Source organism: Corythoichthys intestinalis, chromosome 1 (assembly GCF_030265065.1).
Source record: "Corythoichthys intestinalis isolate RoL2023-P3 chromosome 1, ASM3026506v1, whole genome shotgun sequence".
Taxonomy (NCBI): domain Eukaryota; kingdom Metazoa; phylum Chordata; class Actinopteri; order Syngnathiformes; family Syngnathidae; genus Corythoichthys; species Corythoichthys intestinalis.
In genome coordinates this window covers 65,146,090-65,165,087 of record NC_080395.1, presented here as the reverse complement: position 1 = coordinate 65,165,087, position 18,998 = coordinate 65,146,090, and the positions used below count along the sequence as shown (strand labels likewise).

The 18,998-nt window shown below is 38.4% G+C and overlaps 1 protein-coding gene across 2 annotated transcripts; it reads left to right on the top strand.

Annotated features, from left to right (window-relative positions):
• Positions 1-7,759: 7,759 nt before the first annotated feature.
• Positions 7,760-14,579, top strand: LOC130924675 (triple functional domain protein-like). 2 transcript variants are annotated; one of them, XM_057851276.1, is made up of 13 exons: positions 7,760-8,042; positions 9,020-9,148; positions 9,400-9,565; positions 9,640-9,695; positions 9,770-9,879; positions 10,067-10,136; positions 10,229-10,318; positions 10,411-10,503; positions 12,873-12,984; positions 13,071-13,261; positions 13,340-13,441; positions 13,788-13,921; positions 14,221-14,579. In XM_057851276.1, exons 5-13 carry the CDS (start codon positions 9,776-9,778, stop codon positions 14,222-14,224), a joined length of 900 nt encoding a protein of 299 aa, XP_057707259.1. In that variant the 5' UTR covers positions 7,760-8,042; positions 9,020-9,148; positions 9,400-9,565; positions 9,640-9,695; positions 9,770-9,775; the 3' UTR covers positions 14,225-14,579. The 2 variants fall into 2 exon arrangements, with proteins under 2 accessions (XP_057707259.1, XP_057707260.1); XM_057851277.1 differs by lacking the exon at positions 9,020-9,148.
• Positions 14,580-18,998: the final 4,419 nt, after the last annotated feature.

Here is an 18,998-nt window from a genome sequence, read left to right as displayed (position 1 = left end):
CGACTTAGGGCATGATGTTACCGAAATTTGCGTAGACAAATTAACTTACCGGAGTGGAAGTGCATAGAGCAAACTCTGTGTGTAACTGTACAATGAAATGTTATGTCCTTTCTTCTGATCGAGGCTACCCATGCCATTCTTCGACGTTTGGTAAGTTCAGATATGAGCTTTCCCTTGCCTTTTCTCCATGTAGGGATCCGGAAGAAGCTCAATGGGGTTCCGTCGATCTGTACATTCTCCTTTCTGTTTGATCGGTTGTTACATTTCTTTACCGCACAATAATTTCCAACCATTTTAAAAAACCGACCTGTGTCGAAATGCCTCACTGTTGATGTTTCCCGGAGTTCTGACACCGAACTTCCTGCTTCCAACATGGCGATAGGGGCGGAAACCTTGCGAATGACCGATGATGATAAATAGAATCCACCTGTGTGTAATCAAGTCTCCGTATAAATGCACCTGCTCTGTGATAGTCTCAGGGTTCTGTTTAAAGTGCAGAGAGCATTATGAAAACCAAGGAACACACCAGGCAGGTCCGAGATACTGTTGTGGAGAAGTTTAAAGCCGGATTTGGATACAAAAAGATTTCCCAAGCTTTAAACATCTCAAGGAGCACTGTGCAAGCCATCATATTGAAATGGAAGGAGCATCAGACCACTGCACATCTACCAAGACCCGGCCGTCCTTCCAAACTTTCTTCTCAAAAAAGGAGAAACTGATCAGAGATGCAGCTAAGAGGCCCATGATCACTCTGGATGAACTCCAGAGATCTACAGCTGAGGTGGGAGAGTCTGTCCATTGGACAACAATCAGTCGTACACTGCACAAATCTGGCCTTTATGGAAGAGTGGCAAGAAGAAAGCCATTTCTCAAAGATATCCATAAAAAGTCTCGTTTAAAGTTTGCCACAAGCCACCTGGGAGACACACCAAACATGTGGAAGAAGGTGCTCTGGTCAGATGAAACCAAAATTGAACTTTTTGGCCACAATGCAAAACGATATGTTTGGCGTAAAAGCAACACAGCTCATCACCCTGAACACACCATCCCCACTGTCAAACATGGTGGTGGCAGCATCATGGTTTGGGCCTGCTTTTCTTCAGTAGGGACAGGGAAGATGGTTAAAATTGACGGGAAGATGGATGCAGCCAAATACAGGAACATTCTGGAAGAAAACCTGTTGGTATCTGCACAAGGCCTGAGACTGGGATGGAGATTTATCTTCCAACAGGACAATGATCCAAAACATAAAGCCAAATCTACAATGGAATGGTTCAAAAATAAACGTATCCAGGTGTTAGAATGGCCAAGTCAAAGTCCAGACCTGAATCCAATCGAGAATCTGTGGAAAGAGCTGAAGACTGCTGTTCATAAACACTCTCCATCCAACCTCACTGAGCTCGAGCTGTTTTGCAAGGAAGAATGGGCAAGAATGTCAGTTTCTCGATGTGCAAAACTGATAGAAACATACCCCAAGCGACTTGCAGCTGTAATTGGAGCAAAAGGTGGCGCTACAAAGTATTAACGCAAGGGGGCCGAATAATATTGCACGCCCCACTTTTCAGTGTTTTATTTGTTAAAAAAGTTTAAATTATCCAATAAATTTTGTTCCACTTCACGATTGTGTCCCACTTGTTGGTGATTCTTGACAAAAAATTAAAATTTTATATCTTTATGTTTGATGCCTGAAATGTGGCGAAAGGTTGCAAGGTTCAAGGGGGCCGAATACTTTTGCAAGGCACTGTGTATATATATGTATGTATATGTATATATATATATATATTTTTATTTTTAATCATTTCCCCCCCTAAAAGTGCCCATTTAAAAATGCGTATGTAAAGCGATCGATGATGCCACACACAGAGCGTATTATTAACAAATGTTAAAGTTGTATAAAAGAGCAAACGTGTGCGCACACATCTGTCTCTCGTATTAGAGGACATCAACTGCTGATGACGTCGTTTTGACAGTGATCTATAGCTCAACACATTAATCCGGGGTAGTGGACAACAAATACATTTGGCAGAGATATTCAGGTCTCCCGAGGATATTAGAACTGCATTTTGTTTGTTGCACATTCCTGTCTTTCTGTTTGGATTTTAACACTGATTTTTTTTTTCTTTAATGTTTCCACAATTCTTACAGGGATTTCCTTAACAAACTAGTGGAAACAGTTGCGGGATATTCATATTGATGGCAAGTATTTTTCATTTCTTTGTTGAAGGATTTTCTTGTATTATTTTTTTAAACTGCCATACGTAACCAAATATTGGCTTTTCAGAATATGCACTCAGCTTCAGTACACTTGCTCAATTTCTGTTCGCCGAAGTTAGTATTTTTTTCTTCTAGTGTAGGTGCAAGTTTTAAAGTTAATTGATTACATTGTCTAACAGTTTTCACAATGCTACATTTAAGAACGAAAATGCTTTAATGTTTGCGTGACTATTTAAAATAATGATGTTTTTTTTTTAGAGCTACATGGCACACATCCCAAAATGGTGGTGTATTAGTTTGATTCAACATTGAAGGGTAAGAACATTTTTAAATGTAATTTAAGATTACTTACCCTTTAGTATACGTTATTATTCTGTCAATAACTCACTTAATAGACCTTAACAGGTTTGCATATTGGACTGGTGAGGCCCGAGCCTTTCTTCAAGGTTCATTTCAGCCAATAGAAGAAGTCGGACATCCGGGCATTAATGACGTCACCAGCCACAACAAAGCGTCGCCATATTGAAAACTGGGCTAAAGATGAGTCACAAGCAGTTGCTCTGTCGTGCATTGTAATACAAAGGCGTTCAACTTTCGTCTTATTTGCGGTCTTTTTTCCGTCGGAATGACTAAAAGTTGCTGTGTTGCGGGTTGTCACACAAGGAAGAGTTCGGAGCCGCATTTGAAGTTCTTTATTCTTCCTCGTGAGAAGAAAAGGACAAGCAAATGTCTGAAAGCAATTAATTGAGGAACAGTAAAAGAAGACTGTTCCGTGGACTATTCTCGCCTGTGGGAACCTAAATCCAAGCACATTTACGTTTGCAGCCGACACTTTATTACTGGTGAGTAAACTTTCATTTTTGCCCCAGTTAGCTCCAAATAGACTAGGCAGTGGTTATTATTACAGTAACCGGCAACTCGCAAAGCGTTATTTTTCTTTTGCCGTGAACTGCTCTGATTAGTCAAACGGTATATTATTGGCCTGGTGGGAATTTGTTATTTTGCCGTGACGTATTCACGGCTAAATAAGCTTGGAGGCGAATTACCGGGTACGGCAGAAATAATCACTTCGTATATACTGCCAATTTTCTAAGTTCCACACAGTACATATTCCACGTAATTGATAAAGGTAAACTTACTGGGTGACTTTATAAGGTAGTTATAGATGTTTCCGAACTCCACTGCAGGCCATTCCTTTGTTTATCCAGCTATTAGCTGTGACTTTGAATGGGCAGCTTTGTAAGCCAATAAACGCTAATTTTAAATTGTATTGCCTCCTCGCGTCTGTCGGCAGTGACTCGTGATAATAGTAAGCCACGTTTAAGACGTTTTTATGAAAAAACACGCAAAACACACCTGAAATATATGAATTTCAGACGTTTGTTGACGGAATGCAAAGCTGTGCGGGCCCCCTTCACAAAATGGCGACACGTTGCTAAGCGAGGTGACATCATCGTGACATCATGCTGACTTCCTCATATATAGAGTTCCAAAAGTGATAAAATTGGAATATGAGTTGAGTTTTTAAGAAAACCATGTGGAATGCTAAATTTGTAAGTAATTTAGAACATTGTAATCATATATACAAATATCTACCTACCTGCTTGCATACTTATTTAATTACTGTACCTGTGCACTCGAGTGAGAGTTGGTGAGTGTCAGATGTTCCGACTGAGCTAAAGGCCAGGTTAAAGGAGAAGTCAACATGTAATATATTTTACCTTGAAAAATGGTTGATCATTGTCATGCTGAAAGATCAAGCCACGTCTCATCTTCAATGCCCTTGCTGATGGAAGGAGATTTTTACTCAAAATCTCTCGATTCATGGCCCCATTCATTCTTTCCTTTACACAGATCAGTTGTCCTTGTCCCTGTGCAGAAAAACGGCCCCAAAGCATGATGTTACCACCCCCATGCTTCAAAGTGGGTATGGTGTTCTTCAGATGCAATTCCGTATTTTTTCTCCTCCAAACACGAGAACCTGTGTTTCTACCATAAAGTTCTATCTTGGTTTCATCTGACCATAACACATTCTCCCAGTCCTCTTCTGGATCATCCAAATGCTCTCTAGCGAACCGCAGACGGGCCCAGACGTGTACTTTCTTCAGCAGGGGGACACGTCTGGCAGTGCAGGATTTGAGTCCCTGGTGGCGCGTTGTGTTACTGATAATTGCCTTTGTTACTGTGGTCCCAGCTCTCTGTAGGTCATTCACTAGATCCCCACGTGTGGTTCTGGGATTTTTGCTCACCGTTCTTGTTATCATTTTGACGCCACGGGGGTGAGGTCTTGCATGGAGCCCCAGATCTTGTATGTCTGCTCCCACAGTTGATTTCTTTACACCAAGCGTTTTACCTATTGCAGATTCAGTCTTCCCAGCCTGGTGCAGGTCTACAATTTTGTTTCTGGTGTCCTTCGACAGCTCTTTGGTCTTGGCCATAGTGGAGTTTTGAGTGTGACTGACTGAGATTGTGGACAGGTGTCTTTTAAACTGATAATGAGTTAAAACAGGTGCCATTAATACAGGTAACGAGTGGAGCCTCGCTAGACCTCGTTAGAAGAAGTTGAACCTCTTTGACAGCCAGATATCTTGCTTGTTTGTAGGTGACCAAATACTTATTTTCCACTCTAATTTGGAAATAAATTCTTTAAAAATCAAACAATGTGATTTTCCGTTGTTTTTTTTCACATTCTGTCTCTCACGGTTGAGTTTTACCCATGTTGACAATTACAGGCCTCTGTAATCTTTTCAAATAGGAGAACTTGTACAATTAGTGGTTGACTAAATACTTATTTGCCCCACTGTATTAGTGGATTACAGAAGTAAAATCTTTTTTTTTTAATTGATTGAATATGATTTTATTCCAACAGGATGCATATGTTACGTGTGTTTAATTCTTCTTAAGTGCATGTTTTACTTGTTGTGCGGGGGCGAAGAAGGAAGAAGATGAATCATCATAACGGTGTACCTGGCCAATCAGAGGAAAGTTGGCATTTAAGAAAGGCAAATTTACTGTCTAGATACTGCGTTTTGATACCATATGCGGGTTCAGGGACTAGTCGGTGAGAGTTCTGACTGGTTCAACTCTGCTATGCATGTCTGTCTGGTAGGGTAAGTTAATCAGAACCCAACAATGCTTTTATTCTTCCAGAATATTGTTATCAATAAATGGTAAAAGGTACTTGACTTATTCTTGTTTTTCTTCTCATCAAAAGATTGGAACGGCAACCATAATGAGATCATGTTAATCATCAATTAGATTAAATATTAATAATTGAATATTCAACAAGATCACCTCCCTGGTGATCTGTTGGGCATGTTCACTGGGAAGAAACCTGAAGTTCACCAGGACAGGTTGAGGAGACCAAATTCTTCCTCATTCTTTTCCTGGCTTGGAGGAGCTGAACATTATTTATGAGGAAAGGGAACTCTGGGCTTTCCTGTTGAAGGTGCTGCTTCTGCTATCTGCCCTCTGATTAAGCGGTGGAAGATGGGTGGATATTCATTAAGGATGGAAATTCTTAAGCGTAATTATTCATAACTCTCCTAATAAATCACTTTAAAACCACACATTAAAAACTGGCACAAAATGCGTTACATAATGTTCAAGAACAAAAACAGTAAAATATAATAAAGTAAAGCGCTTTGGGCATTGCAACAATGTAGATAAAGTGCATATAAGTACTCTCCATTTACCAAAACAAGCATAAATTCAAATGTAATAACAAACCAAAACACATTAAAGGGGTTGAGTCTCACACAGAGTTAAAATCCAGGGAATGAAACTGATCATTAAAAAAAAAAAAAAAATTGAAGAGATTTTAAAGATTGGCAATGATGGATACTGTGGCATTTTCGTACGCTCGTAATGTTACTTTAGATTACAACATAGGAAGCTGTGAGACTTTCATCGGGAGTAACTTCAAAACAATGTCATTTGCCGTGTGCCATTCATTCTAACAACAACACACACACAAGCGTGCGCGTGCGCATGCGAGCCATAGCTCAAGCGTATTGACGTAAGTATGTCTGTGAATTGGCATGAACGGTATTTCACTTTACGTGACGCACGATATTTAATGCCCTCGAGCACGACAGAGACAGATGTGTGCGCACACGTTTGCTCTTTTATACAACTTTAACATTTGTTAATAATACGCCCTGTGTGTGGTACATATAATACCTGTAAACCTGAGGCCGTTGGCAATTGTACAAATAGTGACGTATGCCCTTGCAAACTGATGACTAATCTTACAACGTTTTATATAACGTGCAATATGAAACAAAAATAAAACTCAATTTTTAAAACAATATGAATTCATTGGTAACATTGTCACATATAACCTGGCGCAATCAAAGAACAATCAATATCTTCAGCTACATCATGATTAATAAAATTTAACAGTGACTTTTGTTATAATTGTATGTAGAACTTTTGGCAATTTCTATCATGTCTTTTGCTGGCTGCACTTCATGGGACTTCAGCTCGCAATTCAGTTGGACTTTAAGGTAGTTCGTTAGTGTGTCCAATTATAAATTAAAAAGGTCAATTGATAAAATTAACTTACCGATGCAATCTTTGAGTCATTTAGTTATTTAGCTAATTCTGAGAAGTGATCAGCAATAGTTGCAGGCAAATTGTGTTCGGCAACAAATTGGCAGAATAAAATCTCCGCTTTCATCACTTTTTATTCTGCAAACTGCATAATAAAGACGGCATCTTTATGACCAGTGCTGTTAATCTTAGTTTTAAAAAGTAATTAATTACAGTTACAAATTACTTCTCCCAAAACGTAATTGAGTTAATAACTCAGTTACCTGCATGTAAGAGTAATTAGTTACTTGGCAAAGTCACTGGTGTTACCGTTCATGTTTTTTTTCTTCCATTTTTTCAAAAAAAAAAAAAAAAAAAAAAAAGCAACAACATAGTAACCTATGCTATGTTTGGAAGTCATTTAATGTCGTGAATCAACCGTTAAAGTTGTTAAAATTGCTCCCGTTTTTGCATTAGTTCCCTTTTGTCAGCATTTCACCCATTAAATCCTCCAAAAATCCGGCTGTGGCCTATGAATTTTTGCACTCCTGGTCCTCCATACTCCTGGTCTTCCATAGTGGCCATTCGCTTCTGTGTCTTGAACCTCAATGATACATACTACATGGAGTTTTTTAATCAAAACAAGGTAAGTACGCGATAATATCTCGTTAAAATCATTGAAACTTTAATTCTGCTCTTGCCTCCAGATAGTTTTTTTTTTTTTTAAATGCACTCCTGTTCAAAAAATTTCTTCCCCCAGAAAATTACGATTTTAAGCTTTCCAATGATGTATCACACGTGCATATCGGACAATTTTGAAATTTGGCCAAATTGGCGGTCTCAGAGCGGAGCTTCAAGTCACTTGAGTGTTTTCCGCCATATATGTCAGTGAAAGATAGATGGTTCTGCTTCTGCTCCTCCATGTCGCTTTTGAGTATTGAAATAGTAAAAAATAATAAATACTGAAATTTCGGACGCCCTCCACTAGATGGCAGCCAATTTATCCTATGCCGATGGCCGGGCATGGCGCTAAAAACTGAAATCGTGATCAAAGAGCGTGACGTGTAAAAGAACGATCTCGTGTCGCTTCAAAGATCTCGCTTGACGTCACCAAAGAACGATCTTTGATCTTAGATGTCAAATCAAAGTATAAAACAATCCGTGAGTGACATCCCGTCAGATGCTGCAGTGGAGTCAAGTGCACAAGACTCAACTGAGGACACCATCTGGACGAAAGACTTAGACAATGGAACATCTTGCATCTGAAATTCTTGCAAACATCGAAAGGCTGGGAGGTAAGTCAATTAGTCTAATTCAAACATGTATTATTCTTTCAAAAACTTTAATTGCAGAACTTTGTTTTTGAATGCCATGTTCTTTTTGCGTCATGTTGGGGCTGTTAATAAATATTTACGACTACAGCGTTTTATTCATGACGTTGTTTGACACAGAATATCAGTACTTGCAGCCGTTTCCAAAATTCAAAACATTAACATTTAACCGACTTATGTTTGTCGAGTCAGCACAACGCGACATCCCAAATGTTGTTTATAATGCATCGCAGGTAAAGGCTAAAATTCTGACGAGCTGAAATGCTAAAAGTCAAGTATTTATGACAACAGTGTTTTATTCGTGACCTGGTTTAACACAGAATATCGTGATTTGCAGCCCGTATTCAAAATGATTCAAAATAATTTTAGCATTTAACCGACTTATGTTTGTCGAGTCAAAAACAACATTTGGGTTATCGCGTTATTCTAAACGCATCGCAGGTGTAACGGCTAAAATCCAAACTTTAGGAGCTAAAATGTGAAAAGTCAAGTATTTATGACTACAGCGTTTTATTCACGACGTCGTTTGACACAGAATATCGGGATTTGCAGCCCGTTTAAAAAATTTTTTTGGAAAAAATGATTTCCACCTAAACAATTTTAACATTTAACTGACTTTTGTTCGTCGAGTCGAAAACGCCAAAAAGCCATTTGGAATATCGCGTTATGCTAAACGCATCGCAGGTAACGGCTAAAATTCAAACTTTCGTAGCTGAAACGTGAAAAGTCATCCATGTTAATTGTAAACTCATTATCCACATGTAGCGTGCACAATACAGGGAGTGTGAAAATGCTTATCCTTTCCTTTATGACAATGTTTTATTGTAATTGACAATACAAACGTCAGCAGAGTGTAACGAAATGTTAATGTGGCTGTAAGTGGACCAAGTTTTTCAAATTGAATCGACGTTAATACTAACGGCCAAAAACATGTCATCGAGGTGGGTATCTCGATCGGCTCCCGAGGAAACGAAACTGACCGGAGGTATGGCGAGTAACATGGTCAGTTTTGGAGCTGAATTCGAGGACGATGCACAATGGAGCAGGTTGTTATGCTGCAACTCAACCAGGTAGGTCTTATCATTTTGTGGGCGAAAATTTGGTTGTTTTGCCTGTCTAAACACTCATCAGGGATATATAGATAGATTAATAAAAAACAAACAAACTAAAAGCTCATTTATTAGGTGAAAGTGGATGATTTTCTGCAACATGCAGGATGATATCTGATGGCACAGCGGTTGGGAATCACTTGTCTATTAAACCATTTCATGTATCCATCAATGTTTCCTCATTCATTATTTGTTTTACTTCTTTTCTGCAGAGCACTTAATGGAGCATCCGCTGGGTTTACCAGATTTGGATATGGTGAGCGACGGTTCCAAGATGACTGTACCCAACACGCTGGAAGTCCAAATGGGCATCTTTCCAGCCACATCAGACATCCTCAAGGTCAACGAGGAAAGAAAAAAGGCTGCAAGCAGGGAAATGTATGTGACTCTTATACCATTTGCTAATTCCTAATTTCAAGATAATAACTTGTGCCAATTTTGCCTTCATTTAGGTTCATTTTGGCTGAGCTGATCGAAACGGAAAAGGCTTACGTGCGAGAGCATTGATGTGAGTTTCCTTTCTGCTCATGTGCAGTCCTTGTAAGACAAACTTTAAGCTAATCTTTCTGTTGGATCTTGCAGACTTGCATGAAGGAGATGTTGACCCAAGAGAAGACGATTCCTGCAGGGCTAACCAACTTGGAGCACGTCATCTTCGGGAACTTGCTGGAGCTGTATGAATTCCATCATGAGTAAGCATACGTCACTTTTCTCAAAAATGACTGACATTTTGACCCCGAGTGGACCAAGCTAAACAAATAGGCTACTCTTGGTCATTTCTCATATTTAAAACATCACCTTATGTGTACTTATGCGAAGCTTTGACACCACCACTCACTTTTTGGAACAAATTAATTTTTTTCTGTGTTCTATCTTCAGGATCTTTCTCAAGGAACTGGAAAAACATGCAAACGTCCCTGAAGATGTCGGGCATTGCTTTGTCAAATGGGTATTTATCGCTTTGTCACTACCGTAATCATAATCATTCGGATAATTGACCCATCAAGAATTCTGAGCATGTTGTTGGTTTTGTTGTTATAGGCTGAAAAGTTCCAGTTATATGTGGACTACTGCAAGAACAGTGACAAGTCCACTCGGCTCATCATGGAGCATACTGTCAACTATTCTAATGTAAGTTGAATGTCAAGGTTATCAACGTAAAATTACAGGTTATAATGCTTCGTTGTCTTACAGTCTTCTCTTTGTTTCCATGGGTTCAACAGAAAATTCAGCAGAAGCACGGACTGGCATTCTCGGTAGAATCTTTCCTAATTGAACCAGTACAGAGAATTACAAGATATCCGCTCTTGTTAAAGGTAAGCCCAAATATTTAAGTTCGTTGTTCAGAAAACCAACATAAATTACAGAGGATACATTAATGAAAATAGGTAAAATCTGCCACATAGAGAAATCAGATTTTTAAAAAAAATACATATATATATATATATATATATATATATATATATTTAAACAAACAAAATAATTCAACAATGTTTAGTTTGTTCAAGTAAATCACATAATTTTGTTTCATGAAAGTCCCCAAACCTAATTCGAAACAACAGACAGGTTTATGGAAACGTGCAAAGATTTTATAATTATAATCCTTCAGACAATTGCTTTAATATTTTTAAATTTTAAATTTATTGTCATTTGTCATCATCATCATCATCAACATCATCATCATCATCAACATTATCATCATCATCATCAACATCATCATCATCATCAACATTAAATCAACGTAAAATCAACGTAAAGAGAGAGAGAAAAGAGAGAAAGAGAAAGGAAAGAAAGAGGGGAATATTTGTTTATCCAAGAAGATGAGAACAGACATGACAAAGGGAACGGAAAAAAGCCAAGGCTTATTGGGACCCGTCCCCCTTCCACCAAGGTCGCACCAGCAACAGCTCTGGATCAGTCCAATGACAGTCTAGCTCCTTTTGTTCAAAAAGTCATTAATTTCCATGGAGATTTCACATATAGTAATTTATGTATCTTTGATCAGTTCATGTCCTAGTTTGGTGAGGGGTGAAAGCCAGGGGTGCTTTGGGGGCTCGCATGTGTTGCATCCACTGTAGAAGATTTGTGGTCAGCATCCCTTTAGGAGGTTAGTCATCATCATCTCTGGAGTCCGTAATGTGATTTCGGTGCGGGGCACGTCCCAGAATTGTTATGTCTTATCTAGTTGGCCCTGACATTTAGCTTGGTTTGGTGTGAGGACAGTCTTATCTGTGTCGTGTGTGCTTTTACTGTTGAGTCTGGGCAACGTACTGGCTTATTATGTTTATTCTGTACATTTTTTTTAAGTAGCTTAATGAGTTTATATTCGTTAGCGCTGCATCACATGTATTCCATAGTCGAGCCCCTGTGTTTACAACGGAAAAAGATTTCATTTTAGTCCTAATGGACTGGTAGGAAAACGTTCGGGATACTCTCAGTTTGTAGGAGGATTCTTTAATACGGAATAAAGCTTGCAAATTTGCTGGAAGACTGTTTGTATTGGCCTTATACATCATTTGAGCTATTTTGTAGTTAACCAAATCATGTAATTTCAGAATTTTGGAATTGATAAAGAGCTCATTGGTGTGTGCTCTGTAGGAAGCTCCATGAATAATTCGAATGGCTTTCTTTTGGAGAACGAAGAGTGGGTTGAGGTGGGTTTCATAAGTGCGTCCCCAGATCTCTAAGCAGTAACTGAAATGTGGAAGGACGAGTGCACAGTATAGGGTTTGGAGAGCCCTCGTATCTAACATGTTTTGTACTCTAGAGAATTGAGATGCTCCGAGCAATTTTGTTTCTCAGTCTATCTACATGAGGCTTCCAGTTTAGACGTTGATCAATAATTATGCCTAGCATTTTGTGCTGTTGCACCCTTTGTATCTCTACATTATTTATTTGTATCTTTAGGTTCATATCCAAACCTTTTCTTCCAAATACTATGTATTTAGTTTTCTCAAGGTTAAGAGTTAATTTGTTAGCATCGAACCATTTTTGCAGTTTAGTTAATTCCACATTTATTAGTTTAAATAGACTCTGGGGGTCTTTCCCGGAACAGAAGATGTTTGTTTCATCCGCAAAAAGCACCATTTTTAGATTAGAAGCTATATGCAGGTCATTTATGTATAGGATGAATAGTTTCGGACCCAGGACGGAGCCTTGGGGCACGCCACATGTAATTTGACGAGTTGTTGATCTGCACCCTTCATATGAAACATATTGCGAGCGCCTCTCCAAATAGCTTCTTATCCAGTTTAGAGCGTTACCTCTCATACCAAGTCTCTGTAGTTTATCCAGTAGGATGTCGTGGTTAACTGTATCAAAGGCTTTTTTCAAGTCTAGGAAGATTCCCACAGAGTATTTTTTTTGGTCAAGAGCATCCGTAATCAGTTCCATAGACTCAGCTAGGGCCTGCACAGTGGAGTGGTTTTTTCTAAATCCATATTGACTGTCGTATAATAAGTGATGCTTTGTTATGAATTTGTCAAGTCGGTTATTAAAGAGCTTTTCAAGTATTTTTGAAAGTTGAGGGAGGATGGAAATAGGCCTGTAGTTGTTGAGCTCATGTGGGTTCCCGCCTTTATTCACATACAAACGGAGCATACAACAATATTCACAGGTATATAATCTCTATGTCCTGTGGGAACAATGTCTTAATGCATTTCAAATGTATTTTCGCTTATTTTAGAATCTCCTCGAGTCCGGTGAAGATCGGAAAGGAGTACTCAAGGAAGCCCTGGAGTTGACTATCAGCATTCCTAAGAGAGCCAATGATGCCATTCATTTCTCTATGCTGGAAGGTAAGTTAACATGGGCAAGATGGCTGAACATGCACTTGCTTTTGAGACATAATTTTTTTTACATGACCTATTCTCTCTTCCGTCAGGTTTTAATGAGAGCGTTGAATCCCGACGTGAGCTACTCGTACAGGACTCATTCAAAATGTGGGATTCAAAATTACCATTTTGCAGGGGGAAGAATAGACACCTCTTTCTCCTGAAAAAGTCCTTGGTGGTCTGCAAGGAGGTCAAGGATCCCAAAGGCATGACAAAATACATATTTAAGAGAAAACTCAACGTGAGTTATCCTTTACTTACCGTACTTTTTACGTATGCAATATTCTCAATAAACATACTAATTTCATTGCTTCCTTAGATAGCTGAGATGAAGCTGACAGAACACCGTAAGGGAGATCCTGGCAAGTTTGTTCTTGGAGTGGGGCACACCTGGATGTCCAGCAAAGGAATTGTTCTTAAGGTAAGACATTCTTTCCTCAAAACAAAGTGAGATTCCCACACATATTACGAACAGGTTTTTGTAAACCACTTGCGCATTTGGGTCCACCTTGCTTTATTTTTTTTTCTCACATCTTATTATCTCGAATATGTTATTATGTTTAGCCTTGGCTGTATTTTTTTTCAATACGAATAAGTCAAATGCCAAGTATTGTAACCAAAGAAAAGAAAATCATATGTTAAACTCCACCGAATAAGAAATGCTCACGTGGTTTATTCAGACCTGTGTGGAAAGACGAATGAAAATTTTAATAAGTGTTTAAATTCTAAATGGCCTCATAACCTTCGACTTTCCTCTTTCACAATAGGCGTCAACTATTCAAACCAAGCTGGACTGGATCGAGCATATCCAGAAGCTAAACAAGGAGCACACCGTCCACCTGATGGGATCACTCAAAGAGCCAATCAGTATTCCTAAAGCCATCACAGCAAAGCTCCAAAGGTAATCAGGGAAACTTATATACAATTCTGTGGCTTCTTGGTTTAAAAAAGTTCAAAAAGCGGTCACTTGACTTCAAGCTTTTTCAAAACACGAGCCATTGTTTTGCCATTTATTTATTGTAGACTTGAGAATGTATGTTGGAGACATTTGTGCAGTGAATTTAACTCAATTTAGACTGACACAAATAGTCAACAATTCTTTAAAAAAAAAAAAAACAACAACAACAACATACGTATTGCATGTGACTTACATCTCTGATATTGAGCAAAAAATATTAAAAACTTTTTTTTTTTTTCTAGGTGAAGGGTGGAAAATTCAGTGGCTTCAAGGATTCCATTAAAGTGGCTCAGCGTCTGTTTTTTGAGACATTTGTTCATATGTTTTCTTGTAAATATTGTATATAGTTATCTATTTGATCAAATAAAATGTCATTGTTCTTTAAACAGATTGTTTTAGTCCTTCTATATAAAAATAAATATTTGAATGAACTTTTTCATCCGGCAGTTACATACTACATTTCTGCTATTCTGACAAATGTTTACACACACCAAGAAGGAACAAAAAAATAATTGCTCTGTATCCTTTTCATTATCCCTGTTTCCTCGAGAAACTCAATTAACTGTCTCTGAATTTTGGTTGTTTTTACCTTTAGAATATTTTCCAGCCTAAATTCCTTCCCACCCCCACCTATTTCTGTATTGAGAACAAATGTACAATGTATTTTTACAGTGCGAGAGCAATCTCATAATTTCTCTTTTCACTACCAAAATTTCATACTACTCGTAAAGGATTCTGTGTGTCTGTATGTGGGGTAAAACTGTGGAACAGTCTGGATTTACAATATAAGCGGTGCCAAAGTATCCAGAGATTCAAATTGTTTTGTAAACATCAGGTCTGGTCACAATATACAGAAAGTGGTCTCTTAATGTTTTGGGTATATAGATAAATATAACATGTGTTATGTACATTAATCATTATATGTGTGATAGTTGCTTATACATATTATTACTGATGTATTGGTGTTATTAGGATCACCGCAAGTACTATTATTATCGGTGTAATCATTATGATTGGTATAGTTGTCGTATAAGTGTTTTGTTGTCATCATTGATATCACTGTTATTGCCATCGTTGTCATTATTGTTGTGGCCATAACTCATTTTTATTGTTGTTTTCACTATTGCTCGGATATTATTTAGTCCAGATTTTATTGCTATGAACAATACTTTGAGTTAAATAGAATGCTGGTGCTGATGGTGATAGTTAAAATAAATGGTTATACATATCTATAGACATGAAAACTATTATGCAAACATGTTTATATGTCTACATATTCAGTGTAACTTGAGTATAGGGCTGGCAAGGGGGAGCGCTGATGCTGGAGGCCAACCCATTGGCACAGGTTCCCAAATTTTGTCTTTTAATGCACAGCTAGGACATGTAGCAATGAGTGGTCCTGGTACCTGGAGGTTGCTTTCCTCTGGCAGCAGGTCCACAAATAACATTGATTAATGAATAATACACATCTCAACAACAATGGTTATCACCATGAGCTCCAGTAAAGCTGTTATTACATATTATGACTTTTGAATGTACGATCAATAAATGGTGACAGCGTTGATGATGACGATGATAGCGGTGGTAGTGATGGCGGTGGTTATAGTGATAATGAGGACGATGTTGGGAAGTGACTGTATTGTCATTGAAATTTTAAGGAGAGAATTGGGGGTTGGAGCCAAAATAATAACTGTTATTATTGTCATTTGTTTTCCCCCCACTCTTGTTTTTTATTATTACTGCTTGAAATCAATCAATCAAATAAAAATAAAAAATGTCTCCCCGTTTCCTGTGCTTCCCAATATCTTTGCCACCTTTTTTGTATGTGTTTCCTTATAAATGATTTCCCTTCTGCTTTACTCATACCGACCTGTCTTTTTCTCCCTGGAGCTTTCAGTGCATGTTTGGCTAGGATATTCAACTCCTTATTTCCCTCAATCCCCACGTGTGCTGAGAGTCCGGGACCCACACTAACTCCACCTCGAGCCCTCTTTTTTTATTTCATATATTCAGACTTGTGTGTCTCAAATGTTAAGTTTTGTTTGCTCGAAGTGACAGTCACCTGATTCGTCATCAGGTCTTTTACAGAAATCCCTTTCACACCCTCCTCATTTGTTGCAGAAATAAGCACTAGATGACGCGAAATCTTTAATCTTACCACGCGGCAGTAAATTTGTACCTACTGAATTTCAAAGACATTCAACAATTTCATTTATAACACGGATTATTTCTTCCTATATTTCAGATTTGTAATGCAATATTTTGTGCAAGCAAGTTATTGAGGTAACTCTGTGTTCTCTGTTCTATTTTTTATGTTCCATGTTTTTTTTAAAACTCTATTTTCATCTGAAATAGGGGTGTCCAAACTACAGCCAGAGATCAAATTTTTATTAGCCTGCAGGGAATTATGGAAATGTAATTTAATATGGCCTCCACTCTATTCCAATTTTCAGTTTCAACACTAGATAGAGCTATTTACTTAAACAGTGTCTCTGCATTTAGCTGCTAAGACGGAGTGATTCCTCTTGTCTCCTCTGTGTAGAAATACAGAAAACATTTTAGGAAAAAGATATAAAAGATCACACTACAAATGGCAAGCCCATAACTTGGCATGATGAAGTCAAGGTTGAAAAACTTGTACAAATTATGAATATGAGACCAGTGATGGCAGAATAATCTTGGTGCGTCTCTCCCCACATCTGCAGATATTTAATGGACCACTGAACATATTAGTCTTTGACACAATGAAAAGTAGTCATTGTACAGCTTATAAGTGTAATTACTGTAAACCCTACTCACTTAAACAGTGCCTCTACATTTGGCTGTTAGGACGGAGGGATTCCTCTTGTTTCCTCTATGTAGAAATACAGCAAACATTTAAGACAAAGATGTAAGAGATCATGCTTCAAAAAATTCAAGCCCGTGGCTTGACATGATGAAGTCAAGGTTGTAAATTTTGTAGAAATTATGAATATGAGACCAGTGATGGCAGAAAAATCTTGTTGAGTCTCTCTCTCTCTCTCTCTCTCTCTCTCTCTCTCTCTCTCTCTCTCTCTCTCTCTCTCTCTCTCTCTCTCTCTCTCTCTCTCTCTCTCTCTCTCAGATATTTAATGGATCACTGAACATATTATTCTTTGACACAATGAAAAGAAGTCAGTGTACTGCTTATATAACAGTGTAATTATTGTTCCCTCAAAATAACAACCTACAGCCAATAACTGACCACAAAAGTGAGTACACCCCTGCCCAAGTGAAAATGACCAGGGAGTCAATATTTAATTTGGCACCAATATTTTTCAGCACTGATTTCACTCTCCTGGGCATGAAGCTCACCAGAGCATTACCGGTTCCCATTGGAATCCTCTTTCACTCCTTCATGATGACGTCACGACGCTGGCGGATATTCGAGACCTTAACTCCTCTTCTACATTTTGTATGAGGATACCCCAGAGATGTTCAACATGGTTTAGGTTTGGGGACATGCATGTCTAGTCAATTGCCTTGACCTTCGGGCTCTTTAACAAGGCAGTGATCATCTTGGTCGCCCTGGGTGACCAACTGTGCCATGACTATCCAGCTGTTTAACAGGACAGGACAGTTTCCACTCACCACAGGCCTCGCCATGGTTCGCCCAAGAGTCTGAGTGCTCGTTCTCAGCATCATATCCAGAGATTTTCTATGGAATATAGACATAAGAATATTTCCAGCATTGCTGAACAGGCTCAAGGAGCGAGGGGAGACGGATTGTCAGTGCTTGGACCATACGCCGCACACTACATCAAATTGGTCTGGCTGTTGCAACAGAAGAATGTCTCTTCTCTGCACGATAGAGTCAGTAAAACAGTTTGCTGAAGGAGACTGAGGAAATGGATTCCTGAAACAATATCCTGTGGTCTGATGAGAACAAGAAGAACATATTTGGTTCAGTTGGTGTCAAGTGTATATGCTGGAAAACAGGTGAAGGATACAATGACAGGTGTGTGTTGCCTTCAATCAAGCATGGTCAGGGAGTGTCATTGTCTAGGGCTGCATGAGTGCTGCCACCATTGGAACAAAACATGCTAACATGAATGCCAACATGCACTGTGCACTGCCAACATGCAAAAGACTCTCCCGCAGACTGAGCACAAGAGCTGAAGCACTCCTCTCTATTGTGGTCGCATTATGCATCTAAAAAAAAAAAAAAAAAAATGTCCTGCTGAATAGAATGAATTACGGCAGTATGGTGTGACATTGTTTTGGCCGCATGGGTATTTCGAACAACGATCTGCATTTTGAATTTATTATACTATGTTAGATCTGTTTATATAGTTTTTTACTGGTATGCTAAGCAGGCACCATTGAGTCGCGCTAGCTTAGCCACTCCTGAGCCCTGAAACTAACAAATAACTGATAAACTGCATGGAATTTGTTGAAATCAACTCCTCCTACTAATTAAACCCACGCTAACGCAAAGATTAGTCAAATGTCAAAAATTCTGAACTTTCCCTTTGAAATAAAGACCTAGCCGTTAAAATGTTATCTATAAAAGTTGTAAAGCAATAAAACAAACAACAAAAATGAAAGAAATGAACAAGACTATATTGTGGAAAACACAGACTGAAAAAGCAGTTTCTGCTCTTGCACTCTTCTTTATAATAAACTTCTGTATTTTAAGCCAAAAGAACTGTTGTGTTTGATAGAACAATATGTGTACATGCTGCTATAGCAGATTCATGGCGCATTAAGCCCTCGAACTATTTTCAATTTGTCCGTTTTACCATGGAAACCCCTGTGTATAGACATCGCGTAACCGCTTTTGTTTCAACCCATCCATAAAACGAAGGTAATTAATTATATTTATTATGCAAAATATCTGTCAGTTTTAGCTTAGAATCTTAATTGATAACTAATATTTCGTTTAAAAAAATGACTAAAAAATTATTCATTCGCATATTTTAAATAAAATACAGTGCCTTGCAAAAGTATTTGGCCCCCTTGAACCTTGCAACCTTTCGCCACATTTCAGGCTTCAAACATA